Raw genomic sequence first — 26,606 nt, 5'->3', positions numbered from 1 at the left:
CTAGGTCATCCGACCCTCTTTGTACACTGCGGCCACATCCAAAACTGAAATGTAGCCTCTGTAGCAAAGGATTCCGCTTTGGCTAGTCAATGACCCCACTTGGCTAACCATAGTCCTTGTCCAACCTTAGTGCTCTCTTGCCCTCAGGCCTGGACTCCCTCTGGACAGTTCCACACTAGCTATGCAATGCAGGGCAGTTAGATTTCCCGAGGGGTGTTTCCAAAGAGTGAAAGTAAATAGATAATAAGAAAGAAATCAACAAAAAGGATAGATAGTAGTCACACGCTGGCGACACCGCCTCTTCACCCCGCCCCTCTGCCTCTCTCGCCCCCTCCCGCCCCTCTTCTCCACCACTCCCCCCAACTCCTTCTCCCCCCCCTCCTACTCCAGTTCCACAGTCGACCCAGGGGGCAGGGCCTTCTCCAGCGGCTAGATCTCTTGGCAGCGCCTTTGCCACGAGTCGCCTAGCGAGAGAGGGTCAGCCTTTCTTACGGCCCCCTCTACACGTACAGACATCTTCCCTTGCAGCTATCCCTCGTGGTCTGACGAGCATTGACATCCGGCGTCGATGGGACTTCTTCGACTACGGCTTCACTCGTTTTCTCGGCGACCCCTCAGCAAACCATGAGGCAGCCTACTTCAGGGTCCATGCTCTGTTCCTTGCCGCTAGGGGGACAAAGGCCTTGGACTCAGCAGTTGGTTTCTCCTTCCCCCTTTGCGGCAGGGCCCAGACAAAGTGGACTCTCGACTCAGTGTTGAGATGGTTGCACACACAGGTCCTAGAGTTCTCTCACCACATGGGAGAACTAGGAGTTACAGACATGCTACAGACTTTGTGGCCATTGGCCAAGTTTGCGGTGACACCTCCAGACTCAGCAGGATGTAGGCACATTGTGGTTTACTTCTTTGCTCATACACAGTGCTTGCCATGCTATGTATACACTCATGAGGACTCTCGGACAGAGGAGGTTGCTTTACGTACGGCTCGCTCTGCTTGGGCTTGGGCTAGGCACTCGTTGCAGTCACGCCTATCTAGAGGACGCTCGGATGCCGATTACTCCCCATCCAAGCCAGCCTCAAAGATAGCCCGTCTAGTTGCTGCGGCAGCATCTATTCTCTCTCGCTCCCCATGAGGATCGTCTCATGGAACGTGCAAGGACTAGGTGGGCCCAAGTTTCAGCGTCAGCGGGGCCGACTGCGCCAGGAGCTTCAGCGTTGCCTTGTGGGAGGAGAGATTGATCTCCTTATGCTTCGGGAGCACCACCTGTGTGAGAGCCGCATTCGACGATGTGGTCAGCTTTTGCGTGGACGATATGACACTTTTTGGTCAGCTGCTTTTGGACCTGGAGGGATCCAGGGTGGGGTATGTATGACTATTGCGGACTCATTGCAGCAGGCCATTGTGGGCAGAGGGATTATTGTGCCAGGCAGGGCTCAGTGGATTACTATGCAGGTTCAGGGTGGCCTAGTGGGTTTCCTGAACATCTATGCGCCCAATGTGGCAAGTGCTCGTGCAGAGTTTTGGTCACAAATTGTTGAGTCTCTGCCGCAGGTAGAACATTGGTGCATAGGAGGGGACTTCAACATGTTGGAGGACCCTTCTGACAGGATTGGTGGCAGCCATGCTACTGTGCATGGAGTTGAGTTGGCACCTTGGGGGAGGTTTTGTATGACTCTGAGGGTCTCGGATGCGTGGCAGCACTCTGGTTTTGTGAGGCCCCCAGACAATCTTGCTTTCTCTCGATCGGACCGCAGAGTGGGAGGAGTGAATCTATCGCGGATAGATCGCTTCTACACTAGTGACCACTTCAGTGACTTGGGAGGGTCAGTGGGCATCCTGGCAAGGACCTCCTTCTCGGACCATGCACCAGTGATCCTCACAGAAGCAGACAGGCAGAGGAGTGGGAGCACGATGCTTCGCATCCCAGAGAGGGTCTTGTTGGACTCAGCACTCAGAGAGAGGGTAGAGGCTCTCTGGACAGAGGGCATGGACAGACAGGATTCTCCTACTGACAGAGTGGCCTCAAGCCTAGCTCAGATTAGCCATTTTTTTCTTCATGAGACTCTCGCTCCCCGGGTTGCAGTGAGAGAGGCAGAGCAGCGTCTCAAACGGGGCATTGCTTCGTTACAGAGGATGCACGAGCAACATCCAGACACTCCTTGGCTGGAGGAGCAGTTACAGCAGGCTCGACAGGAGCTTGCTAGCATAGAGGAGAGGCGACATGAGTTTGCTTTCCACCGACAGGCATCTCAGTGGACTCAGGTGGGTGACAGAGTGACTGGTGCTTTCTTTGAGGCAGTGGGACCTCGACACTCGCATGCCAAGGTCAGTCAGTTGAGGAGGCCCGACAAGTCAATTGCCTCTAAGCCTGAGGATATGCGTGCAGTTGCTACTGACTTCTACAGTGAGTTACTATCTGCAGAGCCCCAGTCAAAGCGTCAGGATGCATGTAGGGAGCAGGTTTGGGCACATATGCCTTGTCTTGTGACTGAGGAGATGCGTCAGAGGCTAGAGCTCCACTTCAACTTGAGGAGGTGCACACGGCTCTTAGGGCCCTCCCCCATGGTAGCTGTCCAAGTGAGGATAGGTGACTCCCCAGTTTTTTCTTAGAGTACTGGGACCTGCTTGGCCCAGATCTCTGTACTGCTTTTCATTACATTTTGCACACAGGAGTGATGCCTCACAGCATGAGTGAGGGCCTGATCTACCTCATTCCCAAGGAGGGTGGCTCCTTGGATGAGATTCGACAGTGGCGCCCCATCACCATTCTCAACTCAGCCTACAAAATTCTTGCCAAGGCTCTAAGTTTGAGGATTCAGGCACTTCTAGAGAGCCTTATACATGGGACCCAGACAGGTTTTGTCAAGGAACGCAGTATCCTTGACAACATCTTTACTTTTTGGGAGGCTTCTGCCCTGGCACGGCTCCGTGGTGAGGACCTCGTGATTCTTCTTCTCGATTTTGAGAAGGCATACGACATAGTTGACTGGGACTTTCTAGAGGGCACTCTACGCAGGATGGGCTTCTCAGATGCTTGGATCAGAGGGGTGCCAGCCTTGTACAAACAAGCTCATAGTCAGGTACTTTTGGCAGGAGGTAGAGGTGATCGCTTCATGCTTACATGCTCGGTCAGACAGGGCTGTCCTCTTGCCCCCTTCCTCTTTCTATTCTATGCGGAGGCGATGAGAAAGTTTTTGGTGTCACAGCAGGTTGGTCTACGGGGCTTAGCACTCCCTATTCGGGGAGATGAGCTACTGGACGTTGAGTTTGCCGACGACTCAGCCTTGTAATTAGATGGCCAGGAGGCCAACCTTCACAGATGTGAGCAGGCTTTGGAGACATTCTGTTGTGCATCGGGCGCACTGATCAACTCGAGAAAGACAGTGGCTTTCTCGGTTGGTAGTGCTCCTGTGCCAGATTGGATGCCAGGAGAGGGTTTCAAGTGGATTCCCCCAGGAACTGCAGTTCGGTACTTGGGGTGTCAAGTTGGGTTGGACTTGTCTCCCGAGCAGCAGATTGCTCCCCTTCTCCTATCTATCAGGAGAAAGTTGTTACATTGGAGCTCATCACGACTTTCTTTGGTTGACAGAGTAGTAGTTGCCAACCAGGTGTTGTTACCGACTATGTGGTACATCACTTCCTGGTTGATCTTCTCGAGTTCTTGTATCAGCCAGGTAGAGAGGCTGATCAGGAACTTCCTTGGGTCAAGACGTGACACTTAGATAGCCCGAGCCAAGGTGGCTTGGCAGGTCATCACTCTTGTTCACAGGGAGGGCTTGGGATCATTGATCCAGCATAGCAGAGCAGAGCCCTTCTTGGGAAGTTCATCGTCAGGAGACTTCTTGTCACAAAACGGGAGCGCACACGAGCACTTCGAAATCTGTTGCTCCTTGCTCAGAAAAGCGACCTCCGTACTCAGTCGTCACACGAACACTTGCAATTTCCGTCGCCAACACTTGCTCGAGAATCCCAGCGCTAGCTTCTTCTGCTACTTCCGACGCGTATAGAACTGGAACGCTTGCTGCCCTTATATAGGCCCTTGCACCCGGCGGGAATAGGAGCCAAAAAAGTAGAACCTTGGCGCCCCTAGAGAGAGGAGAGAGGGATCGCTGAATCTGGCGCTTTCTAGAGAGAGGAGAGAGAGAGAGAGCTCGCTGTTTTCAGCCCCTCCCTACAGTTTGCGTAGGTTTTTTACGTAAGCTTTTTGGGGATGCTTTATTTTATTAATAAAAGGGCTCGTCACTTAAAAGTGACCGGCCACTTCATAAAATAAAGTGTGAACCTGTTCAAACTTTAAAAACTCACTCAGTTGGTGAAAATAATGCTACACGAACACATTCCAGGCGTCCCCGGGTGCAGAACACGGCATAGATGCAATGCAGACACAGACTCCTCGCGGGAAAGCATCTGCTCTCCCGCGAATGTTCCTCCTTTTCGTAAAAAGCTTCATTGAACCCATCTTTATTCTTGTGCTTGCGTTCTTACGCGTATTTTCTTACTCAGTTCGGATTTCCTCCTTAGCCTATGGAATGCCAACCAGGTGTTGTTGGCGACTATGTGGTACATCACTTCTTGTTGGATCTTCTCGAGTTCTTGCATCAGCCAGGCTGAGAGGCTGATCAGGAACTTCCTTTGGTCAGGTCGCGACACTCAGATTGCCCGAGCCAAGGTGGCTTGGTCGGTCATCACACTTCCTTGTTCTCAGGGAGGGCTTGGGATCATTGATCCAGCACAGCAGAGCAGAGCCCTTCTTGGGAAGTTCGTCGTCAGAGGACTTCTTCCAGGCGAGGAGCCCTGGAAGGAGTTCTTGTTGCAGAGGCTTCGTGCCAGGGTGCCTCAGTCAGGAGGCCCTTGGCAACCTTCGACCAGATGGATCTTTACAGAGTTGCGTCGAGTTGGTTTGAGCAGGAGACTGGAGGACCGATTCGCTGTGAGTCTGCTTCGTTCTTGGGAGCTATTACGGCGTGGCCTAGAGCAGAGACAGCCGACGTGCACGGAGGAGCGCCTACGGCAGCCCCTCGTCTGGAACCCCATGGTTAGCACTCAGCGAGGCCACTTGGTTGGGAGTAGGCCTCATGTTTCTTGGGGTCCCATGGCAGCAGGTCCAGCGCGCTCTCTAGGTGACTGGCTAGAGTTCACAGGTTTGTCAGAGGAGGTGCAAGTTGTCCAGCTACAGGGCATGAGAGGGGTTCAGAGCATGTGTCAGGACATCTCAGAGTCAGTTCCAGCTGACTGGCTCACGCCTCTCGAGCCAGTAGCACCCCGGTGGATGGGAGCCTTCACACGACTGGAGGTTCTCATTTCAGTCAGGGCTTGCTCAGAGACTGTCCCAGCCCTGTTCTTCGAGCTTCAGGGTAGGGGACGACTACAAAGAGTTGCAGTAGAGGCCCCGCAGGTAGCAGAGTGTTGTTTCCAGAGGATCCGAGTTGTGGGCATCTGTGGGAGGACTTACGTCATAGACCCTGACCCAGTAGCTCTTGAGACAGGACACTGGAGGCTATGGGCTTGGGAGTGTTGTCCACTGGCACGAGTACAGTGGGATCCTGGTGAGTGGCTATGGAGGGACCCATTCTCTTCTGCAGACCGCCCAGGAGTCCCTTTCTTTCAGTACACTGTTCGGCTTGGACGTCATATACTTGTAGCACAGAGTGAGGCCCGCCCCGCTGTAGCACGTCATTGGTAGGAGGAGGGTCTCACAGTTGAGTTCTTGGCAGCTTTTTGGCAGAGGCTGTGGGACTCCAGACAGCCGAGGCGCGTCACCTTGTTCCAGTGGTTGGTTGCACACAGAGCCACAGCAGTAGGGAGCTGGCTTGTACATAGTGGTCTCTCGGCCGCATGTACAGCCTGTGACCAGTTGGTGGAGAGTCAGCGTCACTGTCTTTGGGACTGTCCCTCGGCCCAGCAGGTGTGGCTACGAGTTCTTCGGCTGATGCCTTCCCTCTCCACGGCTCGACAGTACACTTGGGGGGCAGCGGCTTGGTCCACCCTCACTGGCCCGGCACTTCAATTTGAGCTATCTTCCACCAGCAGGATGATAGTGATACAGGGGGGTCGACCTACACTCCAGCCTGCTACAGACCTTACTCCACAGGAGTGGAGCAGTGAGAGAGTGGAGTGTTGGGAGCTCATCAGCGGCCTAGCTCTCTGGTTCATATGGCGGGCCCGTTGTTTCCGCATCTTTGAGGCTCGCCTTGTACCACCAGCAGAGACTGTTCGTGACTTTTGGCTAGAGCTGATCCATACTCTCAGAGGACAGCTTGAGGGACTACAGGGCAGCTCCGACCGCATGCGGGAGCGCCGCGAGGCTTTCCTTCGACTCTGGCGCCCTGGGCCGTTCTACTCCATGGTCCAAGGGGTGCTCAGATGGCACTACTGTCCACCTGTGTGGCTTTTCCCTCCTCCCATCTCTTGATTTAGCCCCATTGTACATATGCTGTTTTTTCATTGGGAGAGTCTCCCCACCATGCTTGTTGTAGCCCTCTCTTGCAGAGGTGGATGTAGCCCTATGGGCAGTTTTCATTAACTAATAGAAGGATCTTTTTCTCAAAAAAAAAAAAAAAGACATGTCTCTTGGTGAAGAGACATGACTTTAGACGTAAAGACACATCCTTTCGAGGAAGAGCTGCAACCATTGGGCGAAGAGTTGCACCCATAGGGGTGTGACCAATTGTCGAAGGAGTGTGGCTTTTGTCGAGGAGGCACGTCTCTTGGGCGAAGGGGTGTGACCATTCAAGCGCAGGGGTCCTCCTTGGCATGGCACTTCGCGTATCTACAACTAGGAGTAGATGCATTGCTGTTAACATGGTCACAATCGTGACACCACCAATTTATGGGACGCGTCCGATGGGGCCCAAGTGACCCAAAGACTTTAAATTAAAGCAAGCCCACACACACACAGAGATTTACGTAGCAGCTGATGACGTGGTAACAGTACATACGCTACGCAAATTGCGCTGACATGTTGATGTGGCAGCCTGTATAGATTTTCACGATTTACGTTGCTCACGTGGCAGGTGTACGGATTCCCTAAAATTACGCTGGCTGATTTTTAGCATATGCTTTTGAACCAAATGATTTTGAGTTTGATTCTTTTCATGTAAACTGATTTTCATAGGCCAAGGGCTCATTCTCTGGCATGCTCTGCGTGAGGTGTAGAGGATGGAGTACCGGTGATGTACTAAGTTCAAGCAATATAAAGAAATACCGAAAGGGGCGCCAAGGTTTGGGGCCAGTGCTCTCTGGGGTGGAATTCGCCATCCCTGTCTCGTGTGTCGTCTCTCTTTCAATTCAATTGTTATTGAAGTGCTTAAAGTTGCTCAGTCTGTTCTTTTCCGTTTGGCACATGGTGCCTGTCTCGTGACAACCTTGCACATTGCGGCAGGCAAATCGACATGAGATGGGAAGAAGCAACCTTGGTTGCAAGGCCGCCAGGGGTGCACTTGCAGGAAGGAGTCGAGCTTGGGTAGGAGAAAAGCCTTCTTTAACTTGCAAGCAGTACCAAGTACTAAGAACCCCAACTACCCAAGTGCCCCAACTACCCAAGAACCCCAAGAACCCAAGTACCCCAAGTACTCAGTGCATGGTCATCACCAGAAGCGGGATGGATACTTTGCATGAACGTGATTAGAGTGGAAGTGGAGAAGAAGTCCCTACACTAGGATGAGCATTTTCGGACCCTCCGTCCCTATCTACACCACAAATTGCACCAAGTTCTTTTGAGGCTTTGGTAAAGTCTATGATGGAGATGATGCTACAACAAGAGGCTCAATGGGCCGGCATGGAAAGGGAACGCAAAACTCAACGTATAGCGGCTGAAGAAAAGAGGGCGGCTATTGTCACAAAGTGATGATGTGGCATGGCCTAATGGACGGAGCCCAGACAGAAGGGGCCTAGACCTCTTGGGAAGAAGCAGAAGAAGTTTCAACCAACTTAGAAAACTCAGCAAAGTGGCCCATAATGGGTTAGGTTTAAAAACCTAACCCATAAGTTGTACCAACTTATAAACCCCGGCTGAGGGGCCTAGAACCTTTAAAAATAAAGCAGAGGGACCAAATTCAAAATTGCCTACAGATTGCTGACGTGGTAGCGTTGTATGGACCGGCCCGCAAAACGCGAAATTGCTGATGTGGCACTCTACGGACGCCCGCGATTTACGGAGGCAGCCAAATGCGCATGCTTTTTCCTTTTGGGCTTGGAGCTTTTGGGGCCCAACGCTTTCTATGTAATTGCTTTTGACAAGGTCAGGGGCCTTTATAAGTGTGCTAGGGCCTTTTCTCTTGAGAGATTAGCTTGGGAGCATTGCCAGTGCAAAGCCCCGCCGTGGCGTCGTCGTCTCTCTCTCTCTCTCTCTCTCTCTCTCTCTCTCTCTCTCTGTTTTCACTTCTGTTTAGTTGTTTCCAGTTCCCCTTATGTGTGTTGCTGTAGAACTTCTGCTTGGAGTGTCCAAGTCTATTATAGTCGTATCAGAGCTCAGACGATTCTTCCATGAAGAATCCGATCCCTTTTTTCGCAGCACACATGGATTTCGGCATTGAATCTTGCAGGGAGGAGATAGTTATTCCTACTCGAGTGAGGAAACCAACGGAGGATCGAGCGGGAGTTAGACTTCTCCCGAGAACTCGACAAAAGAGTACGACCCTCTTGCGCTGAATGGCATCGAAAAGACAGAAACGCAACGGCAACTTCAAGTTGATGTCTGTGTCAACCAGATGCTCAAATATGCCAAGGACCCGCAACATACAAAATTTCTGAAGAATCGTCCACTTGATGAGATTCATTCTAGATGGCAGGCGGCCATTCACTCACCTCTCAAGTCGGCCATAAAGCAGAAATCTAACCCGAGTGCAGACAAGCGAAGACTGTCCTCGTAGGATGAGTTTGACAGTGCAGTGGAACAACATGTCAACCTAGTTATGAAGTTTTTGAATGGCTCTCGAAAGAAAAGTCGTGGAGCGGATTACCCCAGCTAATTAGGTCGGAAATCCACCTTCGAAGCAGTTGGCAGATCCAAGAAGCATGTTCGCTTTGAGGATGATCCCAATTCATCTTTGTCTTTAGACAGCTCCGAGAGTTCCTCTTCCTCCGACTCCAGCGAGGAGGACGAGAGGCACGGGAAGTGCTGAAGGACTGGGAAGTGCAAGAAGAATGGTAGGGACAAACGATCTAAGAAGAACAGATCCAAGAAAGGATCTCGAAAGCACAGAAAGCAACAGTTCAACATTATAAAGTACGACCAGCGTGTTCCTACTTGAAAGACAATGCCCAGACTTGGTGATCGACCCTACTTTTGCGAAAGAAAGCACCCACCACATGGCTAAAGTTCAGACGCGTTTTTACCTCTGCACGGCTCACTGAAGAGTCGAAGAGGACGGTATCACAGCATGGAACCATCTTCGGATGACCAAAGAAGTTACTTTTGATGATTATTGCCAGAGATTTAGGGATACTTTTCTACGTGCTTCATCCTTCAATAAAGTTACCTTTAAATAAAAAGTTGAGTGGTTTTGTTGGGGTTGGCCCAAGGAGATCCGGCGATACTATTTGCAAAAGGTGGACTCATTCAACGGCTTATGGGCCACGCCAAGCAAGGATTTTGAATGCACGCCGGTACACTGACGTGCCCAACGGACATGCCAGTGTTTGCTCAACGGGGGCCAAATTAATGTGAAGCAATAGAAGAAGAAACCATCAGGCCCGAGACTTTCAGTCGAGCAGCGAGCTGAATACTACAAACAGGGAAAATGTTATGGATACAGGGAGCAAGGGCACGGTCTAGCCAAGTGCCTCGGCCCTCGTGACCTAACAAAGCGTTCAATGACCAGGCCGAGGACAAGCAAGAGAGTTCCAAAGCGGCAGAGGAATGAGCAAACAAAGGGAAGACCAAGGCAGGACTGGTACTGGACTTTGTGGGGACCGACCTAGAACAGATGGATGAAAGTACGAAGCTTTGCAGAGTGTGGGGCAAAGTACGAGATTAGGAAGCCCATATTTTCTTTGATGGAGGAGCCAAGGCCAACTTCATCTCGACTGAATTGGCGGCTCGACTTGGGATCACACCTGAGGAAATGGGACCATTGGCAGAGGCAATTCTAGCGGCACTAGGATGGGATGTTGCCTTTACACCTGTCATAGGCAAGCTTTGGTTGCACTGTCAGGGGTATGTAGGGCACGAGGACTTTTATAGCATGGATTTGGCAGGGTGTGATGTTCTTTTGGGATCCCCTAGTACCATAAGAACGGCGTTGTGGTTGATTACAGGGCTAGGAAGGCAACATTGAAGAATGAGAGGGGTAGAGATATTATCCTTGATACAAAATTGAAGGGCGAGTCCGTCCCACTTGTATCGGCTTTTGCCGTTTCAAAATTAATAAAATCCAGTCTTTTTGTTTACTCGATCTACTTGAACAAGTTAAATGACAATAAAGCATCAAATATGTCCGACCTAGAGAAGAAACAACAAGACTTTTTGCAAGCTCAAGCCGATTGTTTCTCTGAGGGTTTGCGTGGAGAGTTACCTCCTCAACGACCTGAAGATCATATGATTGATTTGATTCCTGGTAGCACACCACCGAACCGGCCAACATATATAGTAAGCAGAGCCCAAAACGAGGAAATTATGAACCGAGAAAATTATGAACCAAGTGAAAGAGCTTCTGGAAAAGGGTCTAATTCAACCCAGTACATCACTCTATTGTTCGCCAATGTTGTTGGTACTAAAGAAAGATGGATCATGGAGATGTGCATTGACTAGAGAGCTCTTAACAAAATCACGATCAAAAACAAGTTTCCAATACCCAGGATTGATGATTTACTAGACAGGTTACCGGGTTCTACATGCTTTAGCAGATCGACCTGAAAAGTGGCTATCATCACATCAGGATCTCTCCTGGAGAATACAAGATCGCGTTCACGACGTCCTTTAGGTTGTGTAAGTATTTGGTGATGCCTTTTGGTCTCACAAATGCTCCTGCAATGTTGAATAGGATGATGGATAGGATTTTTCGAGAGTATTGGTCAATTCATTTGTGGACCTCGTGATTCTTCTTCTCGATTTTGAGAAGGCATATGACAGAGTTGACTGGGACTTTCTAGAGGGCACTCTACGCAGGATGGGCTTCTCAGATGCTTGGATCAGAGGGGTGCCAGCCTTGTACAAACAGGCTCATAGTCAGGTACTTTTGGCAGGAGGTAGAGGTGATCGCTTCATGCTTACATGCTCGGTCAGACAGGGCTGTCCTCTTGCCCCCTTCCTCTTTCTATTCTATGCGGAGGCGATGAGAAAGTTTTTGGTGTCACAGCAGGTTGGTCTACGGGGCTTAGCACTCCCTATTCAGGGATATGAGCTACTGGACGCTGAGTTTGCCGACGACTCAGCCTTGTAATTAGATGGCCAGGAGGCCAACCTTCACAGATGTGAGCAGGCTTTGGAGACCTTTTGTTGTGCATCGGGCGCACTGATCAACTGGAGAAAGACAGTGGCTTTCTCGGTTGGTAGTGCTCCTGTGCCAGATTGGATGCCAGGAGAGGGTTTCAAGTGGATTCCCCCAGGAACTGCAGTTCGGTACTTGGGGTGTCAAGTTGGGTTGGCCTTGTCTCCCGAGCAGCAGATTGCTCCCCTTCTCCTATCTATCAGGAGAAAGTTGTTACATTGGAGCTCATCACGACTTTCTTTGGCTGACAGAGTAGTAGTTGCCAACCAGGTGTTGTTACCGACTATGTGGTACATCACTTCTTGTTGGATCTTCTCGAGTTCTTGTATCAGCCAGGTAGAGAGGCTGATCAGGAACTTCCTTTGGTCAGGATGTGACACTTAGGTAGCCCGAGCCAAGGTGGCTTGGCAGGTCATCACTCTTGTTCACAGGGAGGGCTTGGGATCATTGATCCAGCATAGCAGAGCAAAGCCCTTCTTGGGAAGTTCATCGTCAGGAGACTTCTTGTCACAAAACGAGAGCGTACACGAGCACTTCGAAATCTGTCGCTCCTTGCTCAGAAAAGCGACGTCCGTACTCAGCCGTCACTTGAACACTTGCAATTTCCGTCGCCAACACTTGCTCCAGAATCCCAACACTAGCTTCTTTTGCTGCTTCCGGCGCGTATAGAACTGGAACGCTTGCTGCCCTTTTATAGGCCCTTGCACCCGGCGGGAATAGGAGCCGAAAAAGTAGAACCTTGGCTCCCTAGAGAGAGGAGAGAGAGGGATTGTTGAATCTGGCGCTTTCTAGAGAGAGGAGAGAGAGAGCTCGCTGTTTTCAGCCCCTCCCTACAGTTTGCGTAGGTTTTTTACGTAAGCTTTTTGGGGATGCTTTATTTTATTAATAAAAGGGCTGGTCACTTAAAAGTGACCGGCCACTTCATAAAATAAAGTGTGAACCTGTTCAAACTTTAAAAACTCACTCAGTTGGTGAAAATAATGCTACACGAACACATTCCAGGCGTCCCCGCGTGCAGAACACGGCACAGATGCAATGCAGACACAGACTCCTCGCGGGAAAGCATCTGCCCTCCCACGAATGTTCCTCCTTTTCGTAAAAAGCTTCATTGAACCCATCTTTATTCTTGTGCTTGCGTTCTTACACGTATTTTCTTACTCAGTTCGGATTTCCTCCTTAGCCTATGGAATGCCCCCTCAAAGATGCACCCGTCACCCATCATGTGACGAATCAGGGGCACTCATAACCCGGCCCTTCCTATCAAACTTACCGAAACTCCTTCGCAATGTTTACCGTCACCCATCAAGTGACACATCAGAGTTGTCCGTTCTTGATGGCACTTCTTATAGGGACAATCTTTTAACAGTTCTTAGTGTACACAATAAAATATCCTAAAAAGAAATTAATCATTAAAAGAAAAAGAATAGTCCAATTAGCAACATCCCTCTGGCTTCTAAATAGTTGACCTCAACTGTAGTGCTTGGACATATACCTCCAGTATCTCGGGACAAGCTGCTAATTCCTCCTGCGTCATCCACTGAGCATCTAGATTCGAATAGTTCTTAAACTTAACCAAATACTTCCGTGTTATTTTTCCGGACTTGAGAGGCCGCTCCTGATGACTTACTATCTGCTCCGGTTGGAGTATTTCTTCTGTTTCCTCAACCTCAGGAGGTTCCTCAGCACTAGGCTGGCTCGGAGGCAGTCCCACATACGGCCGGAGTAAACTGACATGGAAAGCATTATGGATCCTCCAATTAGGCGGTAGCTCTAATCGGAAGGTGACATCCTTCACTTGCTCAGTGATCTTAAACGGCCCATAATAACGTATAGAAAGTTTTACCACCTTCCCCTTATGAGACGCTTGTTTCTTAAGTCTTGCCTTCTCAAACTTGAGTAAGACTAACTGTCCGACTGTTAAGTCTAGATTCCTCCTGCGCTTGTCTGCACCTTTCTTATGCTTTTCCTGAGAGCGTAGAATAGCTCTCCTAACTTGCCAGTAGGCTGTGTCCAAATCCTGGACAAATTCATCTGCTGCAAAGATCTTATCCTTAGTTAAAAGGATCGGTGGAAGCAAAGGCTTACCGTAGAGAATCTCAAAAGGTGCTTTCCCCGTCGATCAGTGTATGGTATTGTTATACGCATACTCGACAAGAGGCAAATATTTCTCCCAGTCAGATTGCCGATCTGACACATAAGCTTTTAACATATCCAATACTGTGGAATTGGCTATCTCACTTTGCCCGTCCGTTTGAGGATGGTAGGCAGATGAAAAATTCAACTTCGTACCAAGATTATCCATCAAGGCACGCCAAAAATTTCTTGTCATGCGAGGATCTCGATCACTCACAATAGACTTAGGCATTCCATGATGCTTAAAGATCTGTGCCAGAAAGACCCTAGCCATATTATTTGCTTTGATCGTTTTTTGACTGGTATAAAGTGTCATTGCTTGCTAAACCTGTCCACAATGGTCCAGATCGCGTCATTTCCAGTCTGAGTTCTAGGGAGGTCCATGATGAAGTCCATGGCAATACTTTCCCAAGGTTCATTAGGCACAGGCAAAGGTTATAGCAACCCAGGCATCTTATGCCGATCATACTTCACTTTTTGGCAAACCAAGCATTCCCTGACATACTTATCAATGTCTGCTCTAAGGCTAGGCCAAAAGAAATATCTTTCCATTGCTAAGGTCGTAGGGAGAATACCCCGATGACCCGCATAAGGCGAAGCGTGTGCTTCATCCATGATCTTCTTTCTTAATGGTTCCGCCACACATATGGCCTGATGGTGGTAGAGATAACCGTCCCGAATGGAATAGGGAAACTCATTCTCTCCACGATGTAGCTTTCCCCAAATGGTGGAGAAATCTGGATCATTCGGATACAAATCTGGTAGTGCTTCTAATTCTTGGTGATACACCGAAGTGATAGCGTTCACCCTGGCCGCCTAGACAATGCGTCCGCGACCACATTCTTACTCCCAGCCGTGTGAAGGATCTGGAAGTGAAACATAGACAAAAAGTTTGCCCATCTCATCTGCTTCTCGGATAGTTTCCTTTGCGTAAGGAAATACCGCAAACTCTGGTGATCAGTCTTGATCACAAAATCCGCTCCTAGAAGATAGTGCTTCCAGTTGGATAAGGCGTGAATCACAGCCGTGAGTTCCTTTTCGTAGATTGATGCATGCAACTCTGCATCCTTAGGCCGTCTGCTTTCGTAGGCCACTGCATGGCCTTCTTGGTTTAACACTGCTCCGATGCAATCGCCTGAAGCTTCGCAGTGAACCTCAAATGGTTTTCTTAAGTCAGGCACTATCAAAATAGGTCCATGGCTTAGCAAGTACTTGAGCCGATCAAAAGCTCCTTGTTGTCTCGAACCCCATCTGAAAGGAATCTTCTTCTTTGTCAAATCATGAAGTGGTCCTGCTACATGAGCAAATCCTCGGACAAACCTTCGATAATACGAACATAATCCCAGGAAGCTACGTACATCATGTACCGTAGTGGGAATAGGCCAATCTTCTACCACTCGGATCTTGGCAGGATCCATACTCACTTCATTGTGAGAGACTATATGGCCGAGATGTGTATCTCTGAGAGAAAGAACTCGCTCTTCTTTGCATTCACATGCAACTCATGCTTTCGCAATTCTTGAAACACTAAGTCCAAGTGCTTCCGATGTTCCTCTTCTGACTTAGAGAAGATGAGTATGTCGTCAAAGAATACTCCCGTAAAAGCTCGATACGGGCTGAAAATGCGGTCCATCATGCGATTGAACGTCGCAGGAGCATTGGTCAAGCCGAAAGGCATTACCAAAAATTAATATAGTCCAAAGGTTATGCGGAAAGCAATCTTATGGACATCCTCAGGGGCGATCCGTATCTGATGATACCCACTCTTTAAGTCTATGCGACTAAAGACACTTGCACCCTACAACTTATCAAGTATATCATCAATCCGAGGGATCGGAAAGCGATTCTTGACCGTGATCTTGTTTAAAGACCTATAGTCTATGCACATTCGAAACGTGCCATCTTTCTTCTGTACCAGTAGAACTGGAGAGCAGTAGGGTGAAGCACTTGGCCGTACTAACCCTTTCTCTAGAAGCTCGTTGACTTGCTTCAAAATTTCCTCTTGCTGAGCAAGACTCACCCGATAAGGGGGTTGATTGGGAGGCGAGCTACCCGGTATGAGATCTATGCGGTGATCTTCCGGGCGTACCAGAGGTAGTTCATCAAGGAGTGTTTCCGTGAAACAATCTTTGTACTTTTCAATAAATTGAAAACGTTTAATGTCCAGACTAGAGAGTGAATCCCCACTAGTTTTATCCTTCTCACGTGCAAAAATCCAGTAGCAGAAACACACTTCTTCATTTCTTTCTTAATGGAGATATAGCTTACAATTGGGAACTGCCAATCTCCTACATCAGCATGAATCTTTATTTTCTTACCCCCATGATCAAAAGTGAGGGTCTTTTCCACATAATCGGGAATAGGTGTCATGTGGAAGTGCCATGGCATACCCAAGATGATATCACATCCCTCGATGGGTGCCATCAAAAATGATTCGCGGTCCTTGTACTCGCCAATCCGAAGATTGAGCTATCCTTGCACGGGAGTTGCATTGGTTGTCAACCCCTCGAATGCCGATCCGGATGTAACCGGTGTGCCAAGCTGAGCCGGTGTGAGGCACAAACGTTCCGCAGTATCCAGGGAGATTAAGTTATCCGTGGATCCTGGATCATAAAGAATCAGTACTCGCTGGTTGTTCAAAGACCCTCAGCCCTTCAGAAGTTGACGCTTCCCTTTCTCCGTTTCTGTGTTTCCCTGAACATCTGGAATTGAGTTCGAGCTTGGTGGTGCGGGTTCCTTCCTTGCTTTTTCTTGCCTCGTAGAGGCTTGTCATTGCCGTTGCTGCTTTAGCGGGCAATCCGGTTTCATATGTCCTTTCTCGCCACAGTAGAAGCATCTTCCTTCCTCTCTGAAAGTTTGAAGTTGAGTAGGAGAAAGATACTTAGTTCGCTTGCTATTGCCCTCTGGCTTCTTAGAATGATCATAGTCCCTAGATGGAGGACGTTTTTTTCCTTGGCCCCCTTGGTCATCGTAGACCCCTCTTTGTCTTGCACGGTAAGTGCTATGCTCCATTTTTTTGGGCGTCCCAGTTGAGTGCAAATCCTCAGCAATGATTGCTGACTCCATCATCCTCTGAAGGGTGTCATGCGGATACACTTTCATACTCTTTCGAAGCTGCGGTTGAAGACCCGCTTCGAACTTTCGTTTCTTTTCCTCGTCGGCAATCTTCATGAAGGGAGTGACCTTCAGAAGAACCGACCAATACTTGTCCACATAAGTCGTCACTCTTTCATGTTCCTTCTGGGCAAGCCAGTCCCATTCCTTCCGTATGTCCTGCTCGAACTTCGAAGTCCGATGGAAGAAATTGTTCATAGAATTCAGATTTGAAGCTCTCCCAAGTTCTTGCCTGAGAACCTTCCAGAATCTTGGCTAACCACCAATTACTTGCCGTTTCCTTGAGGTGCATCCCCACATGGCGTAATTTGGATCTTTCTATGAAGTGCCCATTGGTAATGGCGACTTCAAACTGTCTGATGAAGGACAGTGCTTTGGAGATGTCTCTCCGTCCGTTGTAGGTTTCGAACTTGATGTCCTTGTCGCCCGATTTGAAGACTCTCATGCGATGTTGAGACTTGCGACCATGCTTCTTGAATCGAGACTTATCTTTAGGTTGATGTAGGGTAGTAGTAGTAGCGGCTTCCTTCTTCTGACGAGATGATCGAGAAGTAGAAGTATAATCAGGAGAATAGGATGGAGATGAGATAGAGATGTCCTGGCTCTCGTCTAGCAAAGAGAGCGCTTTTTCCTGGCCTTTCCTTGGAGTAGGCCGTTCATTCTGATCCGAAGATCCTTTGTGCACCTCGGCACGTTCTTCTTCTCTTTCCTCCTGTGGTCTCACGCCAACAGTGTGGTCTAGATGCCTGGCTGCATCGGTTCCATTCGTTTTCTTCATTCCGCCCAAGAGCTTTTGGACATCTAGCAATAGTAAGATTTGTTGCAAATCCGCAAGCTGAGCTTGCACTTGTTGAAGCTCCTCGTCAACGCTTCTCCCTTGGCCCGACATGGTTCTTCCCGGAATCGTCCTTCTTTGCAGAGAAAGAGAGGAGTCCGAGCTCTTATACCACTGTCACAAAACGGGAGCGTACACGAGCACTTTGAAATCTGTCGCTCCTTGCTCGGAAAAGCGACCTCCGTACTCAGTCGTCACACGAACACTTGCAATTTCCGTCGCCAATACTTGCTCCAGAATCCCAGCACTAGCTTCTTCTGCTGCTTCCCGCGCGTATAGAACTGGAACGCTTGCTGCCCTTTTATAGGCCCTTGCACCCGGCGGGAATAGGAGCCGAAAAAGCAGAACCTTGGCGCCCCTAGAGAGAGGAGAGAGAGGGATCGCTGAATCTGGCGCTTTCTAGAGAGAGGAGAGAGAGAGCTCGCTGTTTTCAGCCCCTCCCTACAATTTGCGTAGGTTTTTTATGTAAGCTTTTTGGGGATGCTTTATTTTATTAATAAAAGGGTTGGTCACTTAAAAGTGACCGGCCACTTTATAAAATAAAGTGTGAACCTGTTCAAACTTTAAAAACTCACTCAGTTAGTGAAAATAATGCTACACGAACACATTCCAGGCGTCCCCGGGTGCAGAACACGGCACAGATGCAATGCAGACACAGACTCCTCGCGGGAAAGCATCTGCCCTCCCGCGAATGTTCCTACTTTCCGTAAAAAGCTTCATTGAACCCATCTCTATTCTTGTGCTTGCGTTCTTACGCGTATTTTCTTACTCAGATCGGATTTCCTCCTTAGCCTATGAAATGCCCCCTCACTGATGCACCCGTCACCCATCATGTGACGCATCAGGGGCACGCGTAACCCGGCCCTTTCCACCGAACTTACGGAAACTCCTTCGCGATGTTTACCGTCACCCATCAAGTGACACATCAGAGTTGTCCGTTCTTGATGGCACTTCTTATAGCTACAATCTTTTAACAGTTCTTAGTGTACACAATAAAATATCCTAAAAAGAAATTAATCATTAAAAGAAAAAGAATAGTCCAATTAGCAACACTTCTTCCAGGTGAGGAGCCCTGGAAAGAGTTCCTACTACAGCGACTTCGTGCTAGGGTGCCTCACTCAGGAGGCCCTTGGCAACCTTCGACCAGATGGATCTTTACAGAGATGCGCAGAGCATAGTAGTCTCGTACAGTCCTGTACGTTTTGTACGCGTACGATGATGTGCAGTTCTAAACGAACTAAAAAAATTTATGATGTACGATGACGTTATGTACGTTCAAATTTAAAAAAACAAATAATTCTTAAGTCTAAGGGCCTAAGGCTTAGGCCTTAATACTTACTTATAGAAACTTGACATTTGTATAGATTACAAGTTAGTAGTTACAATACTACAATGTAAAGAGTCAAGACTCAAAGACTAAAGAGAATGAGGATTACATAAACCAAAATGATCATTGAAATTTGATAAGTAGAGACCAAGTGGCAAGGGCTACAAAGTACTCAAAAAGTGGCAAGGGATACAAAATAGTGGGGGGACCAACTGGCAAGGGCTACAAAGTACTCAAAAAGTGGCACACCATAATAGAGAGACTAAATAGTAAAGTCACTAGTCACTAGTGCTCTCATCATCTTCCTCATCTTCCTCTTATGAGCCTTGCCCATCAACATCATCCTCTTCCTCACAAAAGTCGAAGGATGACGGCTCATAATCTCCATCACTAATGAGGTTGCCTTCATCATCATACTCTGGCTCTCGAGGCTCTCTATCCTCCATAGTGATGGGCGCCGCACAAGAGCCGCTTCCGGAGCCTCGCCGCACATAGGTCCTAGGAGCCTCCGTGGGTGTTGTTGATGCTTTGCCTCTACCTCTTGTAGCCTTGGCACCTCTGCCTCTTGTAGCCGATGTAACTCCATGGATGATGACCTTCTTGCGTGATCGTGTGCGAGAAACCCGGCGATCAATCTCCTCAAGCTCCAAGTAGAGCTCACGAAAAATCATTTGCTCCTCAGGGTCTTGCTCTTTATTGACACTCTTTAGAGTGTCAATCGTAAGTGTGAGCTCATCCACGTTGACCTATTTGACATTTACAACATTGGACAATGAAAACATAATTAGTATATTCAAACTAATTAAAGACTAGACTCTAGAGTATAGAAAATGGAGTGAGTCGTGATTATAATTTATAATTTATACCTGTCGAGCCATAGGCATCTCATGCATAGAGCGCAACATGCGTAAATTGGAGCGACAATAGATAAGTCGCTCTAATTGCTTCATTGAGAGCTTGTTTCGGATTTTGGTGTGGATGAGGGAGTATGCGGACCAATTACGCTCACATGCTCCCCATGAGCAATCCTAAAACACATCAAGAGAGGCATAAGCTATAAGAGACTATAGTTGAACTTTGAAGAGATTAAGCACAAAATGTAAAAGTTTGAGGCTTGTCGCTTACTTGGCCAAGAACCCTCAAAGCAAGTCCTTTGAGAGTAGGCAATTGATAGCCAAAGCTCTCCCACCGAAATAAAGGCTTCACCAAGGATTGCCGCTTCCAACACAAGTTGGAAGTAAATGCGGTGCCTCGTTGGTCGCTATAGTTGATTACCTCTTGGAGAAATGCTCCAATGTCCTCTTCTTTTAGCACCTTAAAGAGGTAATTGTTGCGCTCCTCAATAAGCTCTTGATTCGCAAAGAGTTCGGGCTTCTTGTAAGGCGGATGCAAGAGAGCCGCAAAGTAATGGATAGGTCTCTTCATCCAATCCCACCGCTTTGTGATTAGGAGGAGAATGTCGTCTCTCTTGGGAGAGTCCTCGAGGTAATCACTACAAGAAGAGAGAGGAAATGTACTAAGTAGAGAAACAAGCATGTAGAATTTAGATATATAGAGAATGTATTATGTAATAATAAATATGTAGTTATACCGTGTTCCATCGGGAGCCCCATCTAGGATTGTAGACTTCTCAATCTCCTTGTAAGCTTCCTCCATGAAGTGCCATAGAAGCCCAATAGTTACCCCTTCCATGTCGGTCATGCGGAGAGCCTTGTACAAGGGCAAGATCGCAACGACAAGACCCTTAATTTCTTGCCAAAACTCCTCCCGCAAGCAAAGCCGTTGGATGGCTTTTGCATCTTGTTGGGAAGCGGCGGACTCTCCATTCATCCACTCCTTAAACTCATCGGAGACCATGGTCTTTTGTATTTTGTTTTGCACATCATAGAGCCGCTCTAGAAGTAGCCACATGGCGGCAAAGCGAGTGGCCGATGGCTTCTTCAACTCAAGGTCGGAGTAGGTGCGGTAAATGGCAAGCACCCTCACTTTGCCATTGATGAAATTGATGATGGAGAGTGCTTGGTTGAGGATATCTTTCACCCAACCTAGCTCCCCTATGTCTTCAAAGAGAAGGTCAAGGCAATGAGAGGCACATGGAGTCCATACTATGGATGGAAATTCCTTCTCTAGCCTCTTACTCATTGCCTTGCAATTTGAAGCATTGTCGGTAATCACTTGCACGACATGCTCCGCACCAACCTACACAAGAGGCATTTGTGACAAGAAGAGTTAAAACTTAAAAATTAAAACATAGGACTCATTGGCAATTGCTCAAGACATAAAGGCTCGATTTGGCTTGGCGGATGTGCTTCCAAATGAATGCCCCGGTCACTTTCTTCCCTCTCGAACCCGCATCCACCGCCCGTAAGAAGTACGTACCAAGAGGACAAGAAACAAGAATGTTGATGATGCCCCTCTTCTTGCGGTCGCTCCATCCGTCGGAGAGGATAGAGCATCCATACTTTGCCCAACCCGCACGTACGGGCTCAAGTGACTTGTCAATCCTTGCCCTCTCTTCATCAAGCTTCTTTGTTCTCATGTCATGGTATGACACACCCGTCCACCCTTCGCATGGACCAACCGCCGCAATTGCTATGATCATCCTCTTCCATCGCTCCAACCGAAGAATGTTGAAGGAGAGATTGCATTCAATCACCGTGCGGGCAATCTCTATTTCCGCGATTCTTTGTCTCTCCTTGAGGAAAGACAAGGGGCCGGAGCATCCACCCACCGATTTCGCAAGAGAAGTTTGCTTTGCCATCTTCGGAGGCCGGCCACCATCACTTGAAGACCCCTTGGACTTCTTGGACTTCTTGGAGGAGGCACTACCATCACATGAGGCCGCGGTGGCACCGGTAGCCATGGACATAGTTGGAGAGGCCTCTTCCTCCGAATCGGAGCTATCAACATCCGGCGACACGAACTCATCCGAGGTGACTCTACCCTTGCGAGTCTTCAATGGAAGATACTTTCTCTTGCATTCCGCAAGGATATCTTCGGGGATATTAGGACATGGCCCCGCTTGTCCTCCCATCTTTGTCAAGTGGATGATGAGACGGGTGACGGAAGAGGTCATAGCTTTTGGGCAATATTTGCACCACCACTTGCAAGAGTTTTGCTTGCCCCCCACCCGCTCAAAATGTCGGCAATGCTTCTCAAAGGCTTCATGAAGAGGAGGCGGCATTATGTAGTATGTAGCTAGTAGCTACTAGTATGATGTATGATGTATCAATAGATTAGAGAGAGAGAGAGAGAGAGAGAGAGAGAGAGAGAGAGAGAGAGAGACCCAAGGAAGCTTGAAGGAGAGACCCGTCACCCAAGGGAGCTTGATGGAGAGAGATGGTAGACCCAATGGAAACTCGAGAGCTTGAGAGCTTCAATGGAAGCACATGGAGATGAGAGGGTAGAGCATTGAGAGGCTTAGGGCTAAAGCTTGTAGCTTGTAGTTGTAGGTTGTGTTGGATAACAAAGGGGAAGGGTTGCTTAAATAGCAGAGCATGTGAGGCTTGACTCTTGAGCAATGGGCATTGGCCCTTGGGCAATAAGCATGGCAATGGCCCATGGGCCATGGGCTTGCATTTGGCTTCAAAACTGCCCGCAAACGGCTCCAAAAGGCCTACAAACTGGACGTTGCAAAACGGTCAAAAAGCTGCCAACGGTCATAAACTGCCGAAAAAAGTCACCGGACGGAACGAACGGAACGCACGGGACGGGACGGGTCCAGCCGGACGGAACGAGAGGTTCCGTTCGACGTACGAAGACTACCCTGAATGGCACATACATGAACAAGGCAATTGTAGAGAAGAGAGATCACTAAGGTAGAAAGAGAGGAATATCTGAGAATGAGAGAGGGAGAGAGAGAGAGAGGGGTATGGGAAAGGCTCTCCATGTTGATAACAAACTGCTCAAAGAAGTGACCAAGGGCACCACGTGCCAATGGAAAAGAACAGACGAGACAACTTTAAACGCTTCAAAACAACCGAGCTGAGAGAGAGCGCACTACACACGAGACGGGGAGTGGTGGAGTTCCATCCCAAGAGAGCACTGGCCCTAAACCCTGGCGCCCCTTTCGGTATTTCTTTATATTGCTGTCACACAATACAAGCCAGTACTTTGTCCTCTGCACTCCCACGCTGAAACGTGCTAAAGACAGAGCCCATGGCACATATTTAAAGGCCCTGGGCCTATCCAAAAGCAGTACATGAAAAGCATTCAACTCTAAAAGCATTTGGCCTCCCAAAAGCAGCCAACGCAATCTAGGAGCTTTCGTACAATTCTGCCAAGTCATCAGGCTGCAGTGCAGTTCGCGGAAATCCGTACAGCTTGCCACGTCATCAAGGCGTCCGTACAATTGCCCCGTCATCACGTTTTTATGCTGGGTTTTGGAGTGTGTGTTGGTCCTGCTTTATTAAATGTCTTGTGTCACTAGGGCACCATCAGATGGGGTCCCATAAGTTGGTAAAGACTTCTTTTAAAGGTTTGCCCCCATTCGGTGAGGATCTGTAAGTCGGTAAAAACTTTTGCTTCTTCTTCTTCACTTACAGTTTAGGCCCCTTGGCCGGGATCTGCAAGTGGCTTGACACGTTAGCAGTTTGTGACATACTGCCATCTGCCCTTGCTCACGAGACCACTGACACGGCCTCACATGGGCTACCCTAGACTCCTATGAAAGCATGTCTTGTGGGTGACTACCATGGGTCTATACCTTGCACTTTCCCTTAAGGGTGAATATGGGCTTATCCTGGATTCATCTTGGTATATATATCTCCACTAATTTGGAGGGGGAGAGACATGTCATAAGGCATGGTTGCCATCTAGAGAGCATGGAACATCTCCTCTCCACTGGCTGCACCTCGGATGTGGTGCTCTGCATCTTAGATGATCGCATCGTTTGTGTATTAGATGCCCTGAGCAAAAAAACACTAGGAGGAATTGAGAGCTCATTTGTTAATAGTTTCGTGTAAGACGCTTAAAGATGGATCTCATTGTCATAAAGATTAGATTGTGCAAAAATTGGGGCCAATCCATCCCAAAATGATACAAGAGTATATTGAATGAGGGGTATTTCTGGAATTTCCACAAATTTCAGGGGTATTTTGGTAAATTTTCCTTTTATTATTAATTTTTTGCAAATAAATCAAATAAGCAAATGTTCAAGGAATCTGTTTCATTTTCTGTTTATGTAGGTTTTTGTGTGTCTTGATTCTGTGTTGTGCAAAATGTTTTAGTCCCAACTACACTTCATCAGTTTAGACATTTCTGACTTTTCATGTTTCTTGATTCTGTGTTTTGCAAAATGTCCCAGTCCCACTACAGTTCATCAGTTCGTATGTAGGGTGCACTATGAGATCTGTTAGATTTCAGTCTTTTTTGGTAACAGTTGGTCAAAATGGAAATAATTTTCAAATAGCCTTGCCTTTGGATTAAAGGGTATAAACCAGTTTGAATTAGCTTGTCTGCCTGTCTTAATGTTCCAGGGTAGTAATGATGTTTATTTAAGTATATTCTTGGAGTAGCCTTCAAGGAAAATACACATAGGAAGAACATCTCAAAGAGTATATTTTTGATAGGCAGTGAAAAAAAGTGAATGTGAACATTATGATGGTTTTGGTGAAGACATTGCATATACACTGTCGTGAGCTCTGATGAACTACCATTATTTTAGGGTTGCTTACACAAAGATCGTCGCCATTTATGTTTTTTGCAGGTCCTTACTGTAAATCAAGTAGTGGAGATATTTCTCCGTTTTGTAGAAACTGAGAGTTGGGAGCTCGCTCTACAGCAAGCAATTCCTTCAAGAAAGAGGTCTGGTGATGAAGTGCATGATGATTTTGATCACATGCGGTCGAAGATTCTTCATCATGATGAAGGTTCCAATGATGGTGGTAGTCCAGAGCCTCGTGAAAACATGTGATACCAAAATGACTCATGATAGTAAGGCAATCTGAGTAAAATGCAACTGATGTGCATATCACATTCAGTTTCTAACATACACAAATTTTGTACGACGTCTAGTCTGCGGTCATGGTCAAGGTTTATTTGGGAAGAGGACATTGAGTATGTAAACTATAATCTCTTTACTGTTTATGAACCAACATTCAGCATGCCCAATTTTAAGGTCTCTCGAAGACAGTTTTTCTCAGTTTTCTCAACTCACAGGAGTTTTGATTCCTCTGGACAAGGATGGCAAAATGGTACGGAGAAACATCAATCCTGTATGGTAATTTTCTTTGTTTCACAAGTGTCTAGCTGGTATGTCCTTCGAACTCTGGTAGGTTGATGGGTATGTCCTTCACCCTCCATTAGAAACATCTGAACTTTAGTTGTGCGCCACTCCATATTGAACTATTGAACCCATTTATTGACTAGAAATAGGTGGTGTTGCGTGCCGTAACTGTTGCGCTGCAGTCTTTATTCTTCCTCATGCTGTCTTTCTCTTGAGTGGAAAGCTGAAGGCGGTTAGAGGAGAACCGAAATGAGGCAATAGTTCGACAGGATGTCATATTGAAAATTAGCAAAGCTGACCCTACTATCTTGATATTACCACACCAATGTAGAGTGCTGTTGGCCTTGCAGATGCTTGGCCACTTGAAACGGTCATCCATTGTTTTCATTAACCTCAAATTTCTTCCAGCCTTTTGGTACGTGCCCTTCCACAGCAGCGCTTGCATTGGCAAGAGCCTGTAGCGAGCAAGGGGCAATCTCTCTCTCTCTCTCTCTCTCTCTCTCTCTCTCTCTCTCTCTCTCTCTCTCTCTCTCTCTGCGGGAGGTTTTACATGCTTCCCACATAGACATGGAGCCAGCACAGTGGACTATGTCATGGCACAACCGAATCTCATCTCTAGTATCCAGGTCTCACAGTTGGGCCCAGACCGGTCGGGGTGGCAGTGGATCATGCTCTTGTGTCGATGACCATCTCCTTCCAGTTCAGTGTAGCACACAAGCCACGGGTAGCAGCCCCTACTCGCTACACCTTCACACGGGAGACGGATTCTGTATACATAGACGGGATCTACAGACGCCTATGCACTGAGGACCCGGGGCGACCTCTGGAGGAGCTAACTACTATACTGACACAGACATTACATGATGCAGCAGCAGAGGCATACCCACACACCCAGCATGAGCAGAGACGCCGATCAGGGTGCATGCCTCAGAACAACTGGTACGATGAGGAGTGCCGCCAGATTAGAGCTAGACTTCAGAGGAAGGTGCTTTTGGGGGACGTCACTCACAGATAGTCACAGATTGACTTCCGACGCCTGGTGCGGCGGAAGAAGAGGCCTTTTTTGGCTCGATTCGAGCAGGATCTATACCAGTTATTCTTGAGTCAGGACTCGCGTGAGGCATGGCGGCTCTTTCATGAGCAGTCTCCCCCCCCTGCTGTTACCTCCACAGAGACCTGGGGTCAGTACGCATCATCTTTGTACACAGTACCTGGACAGCTGCCCCTTCCCAACCCCCCCGATCCATGTCCACACACATGTGCTTTTTTCACCGCTGAGATGGTGAAGAAAGCCATTGACAGGATGAGGACTGGGAGAGCATATGATCATGATGGCTTAGTCGCTGAGCATTTCATGCATGCCAAAGACCTACTAGCAGAGCTTCTAGCAGTTATGTTTAACCGTGCCATGTGTGAGGGCCTACCGGACACTTGGAGCCTATCTACGATTGTACCTATCTTCAAGTCAGGAGACCCCATGGAGCCTGGGAATTATCGCACTATCATGATTGGACACACACTGGCACGGTTGTATGCATCCA

At 48.1% G+C, this 26,606-nt stretch overlaps 2 protein-coding genes across 2 annotated transcripts in view; one reads left to right on the top strand and one right to left on the bottom strand.

Annotated features, from left to right (window-relative positions):
* TRM10 (tRNA (guanine(9)-N1)-methyltransferase-like protein) overlaps nt 1-24,981 on the top strand; it is a 100,891-nt gene extending 75,910 nt beyond the window's left edge. Inside the window, exon 3 of the mRNA XM_086525489.1 lies at nt 24,547-24,981. Coding sequence (XP_086381615.1) covers nt 24,547-24,753 — 207 coding nt within the window. The 3' untranslated portion in view covers nt 24,754-24,981. The remainder of the gene's footprint in view (nt 1-24,546) is intronic.
* On the bottom strand, nt 20,224-22,082 carry LOC147446224 (uncharacterized). The gene is made up of 2 exons (XM_086525491.1): nt 21,172-22,082; nt 20,224-21,038 (listed from the first exon to the last, which is right to left on the bottom strand). Exons 1-2 carry the CDS (start codon nt 22,021-22,023, stop codon nt 20,403-20,405), a joined length of 1,488 nt encoding a protein of 495 aa, XP_086381617.1. The 5' UTR covers nt 22,024-22,082; the 3' UTR covers nt 20,224-20,402.
* Nucleotides 24,982-26,606: the final 1,625 nt, after the last annotated feature.

The sequence above is a fragment of the Adiantum capillus-veneris genome, chromosome 12 (genome assembly GCF_014529385.1).
Source record: "Adiantum capillus-veneris isolate H3 chromosome 12, ASM1452938v2, whole genome shotgun sequence".
NCBI lineage: Eukaryota > Viridiplantae > Streptophyta > Polypodiopsida > Polypodiales > Pteridaceae > Adiantum > Adiantum capillus-veneris.
Note: the sequence above shows the minus strand (reverse complement) of the source record. Positions and strands in the feature narration are given on the sequence as shown.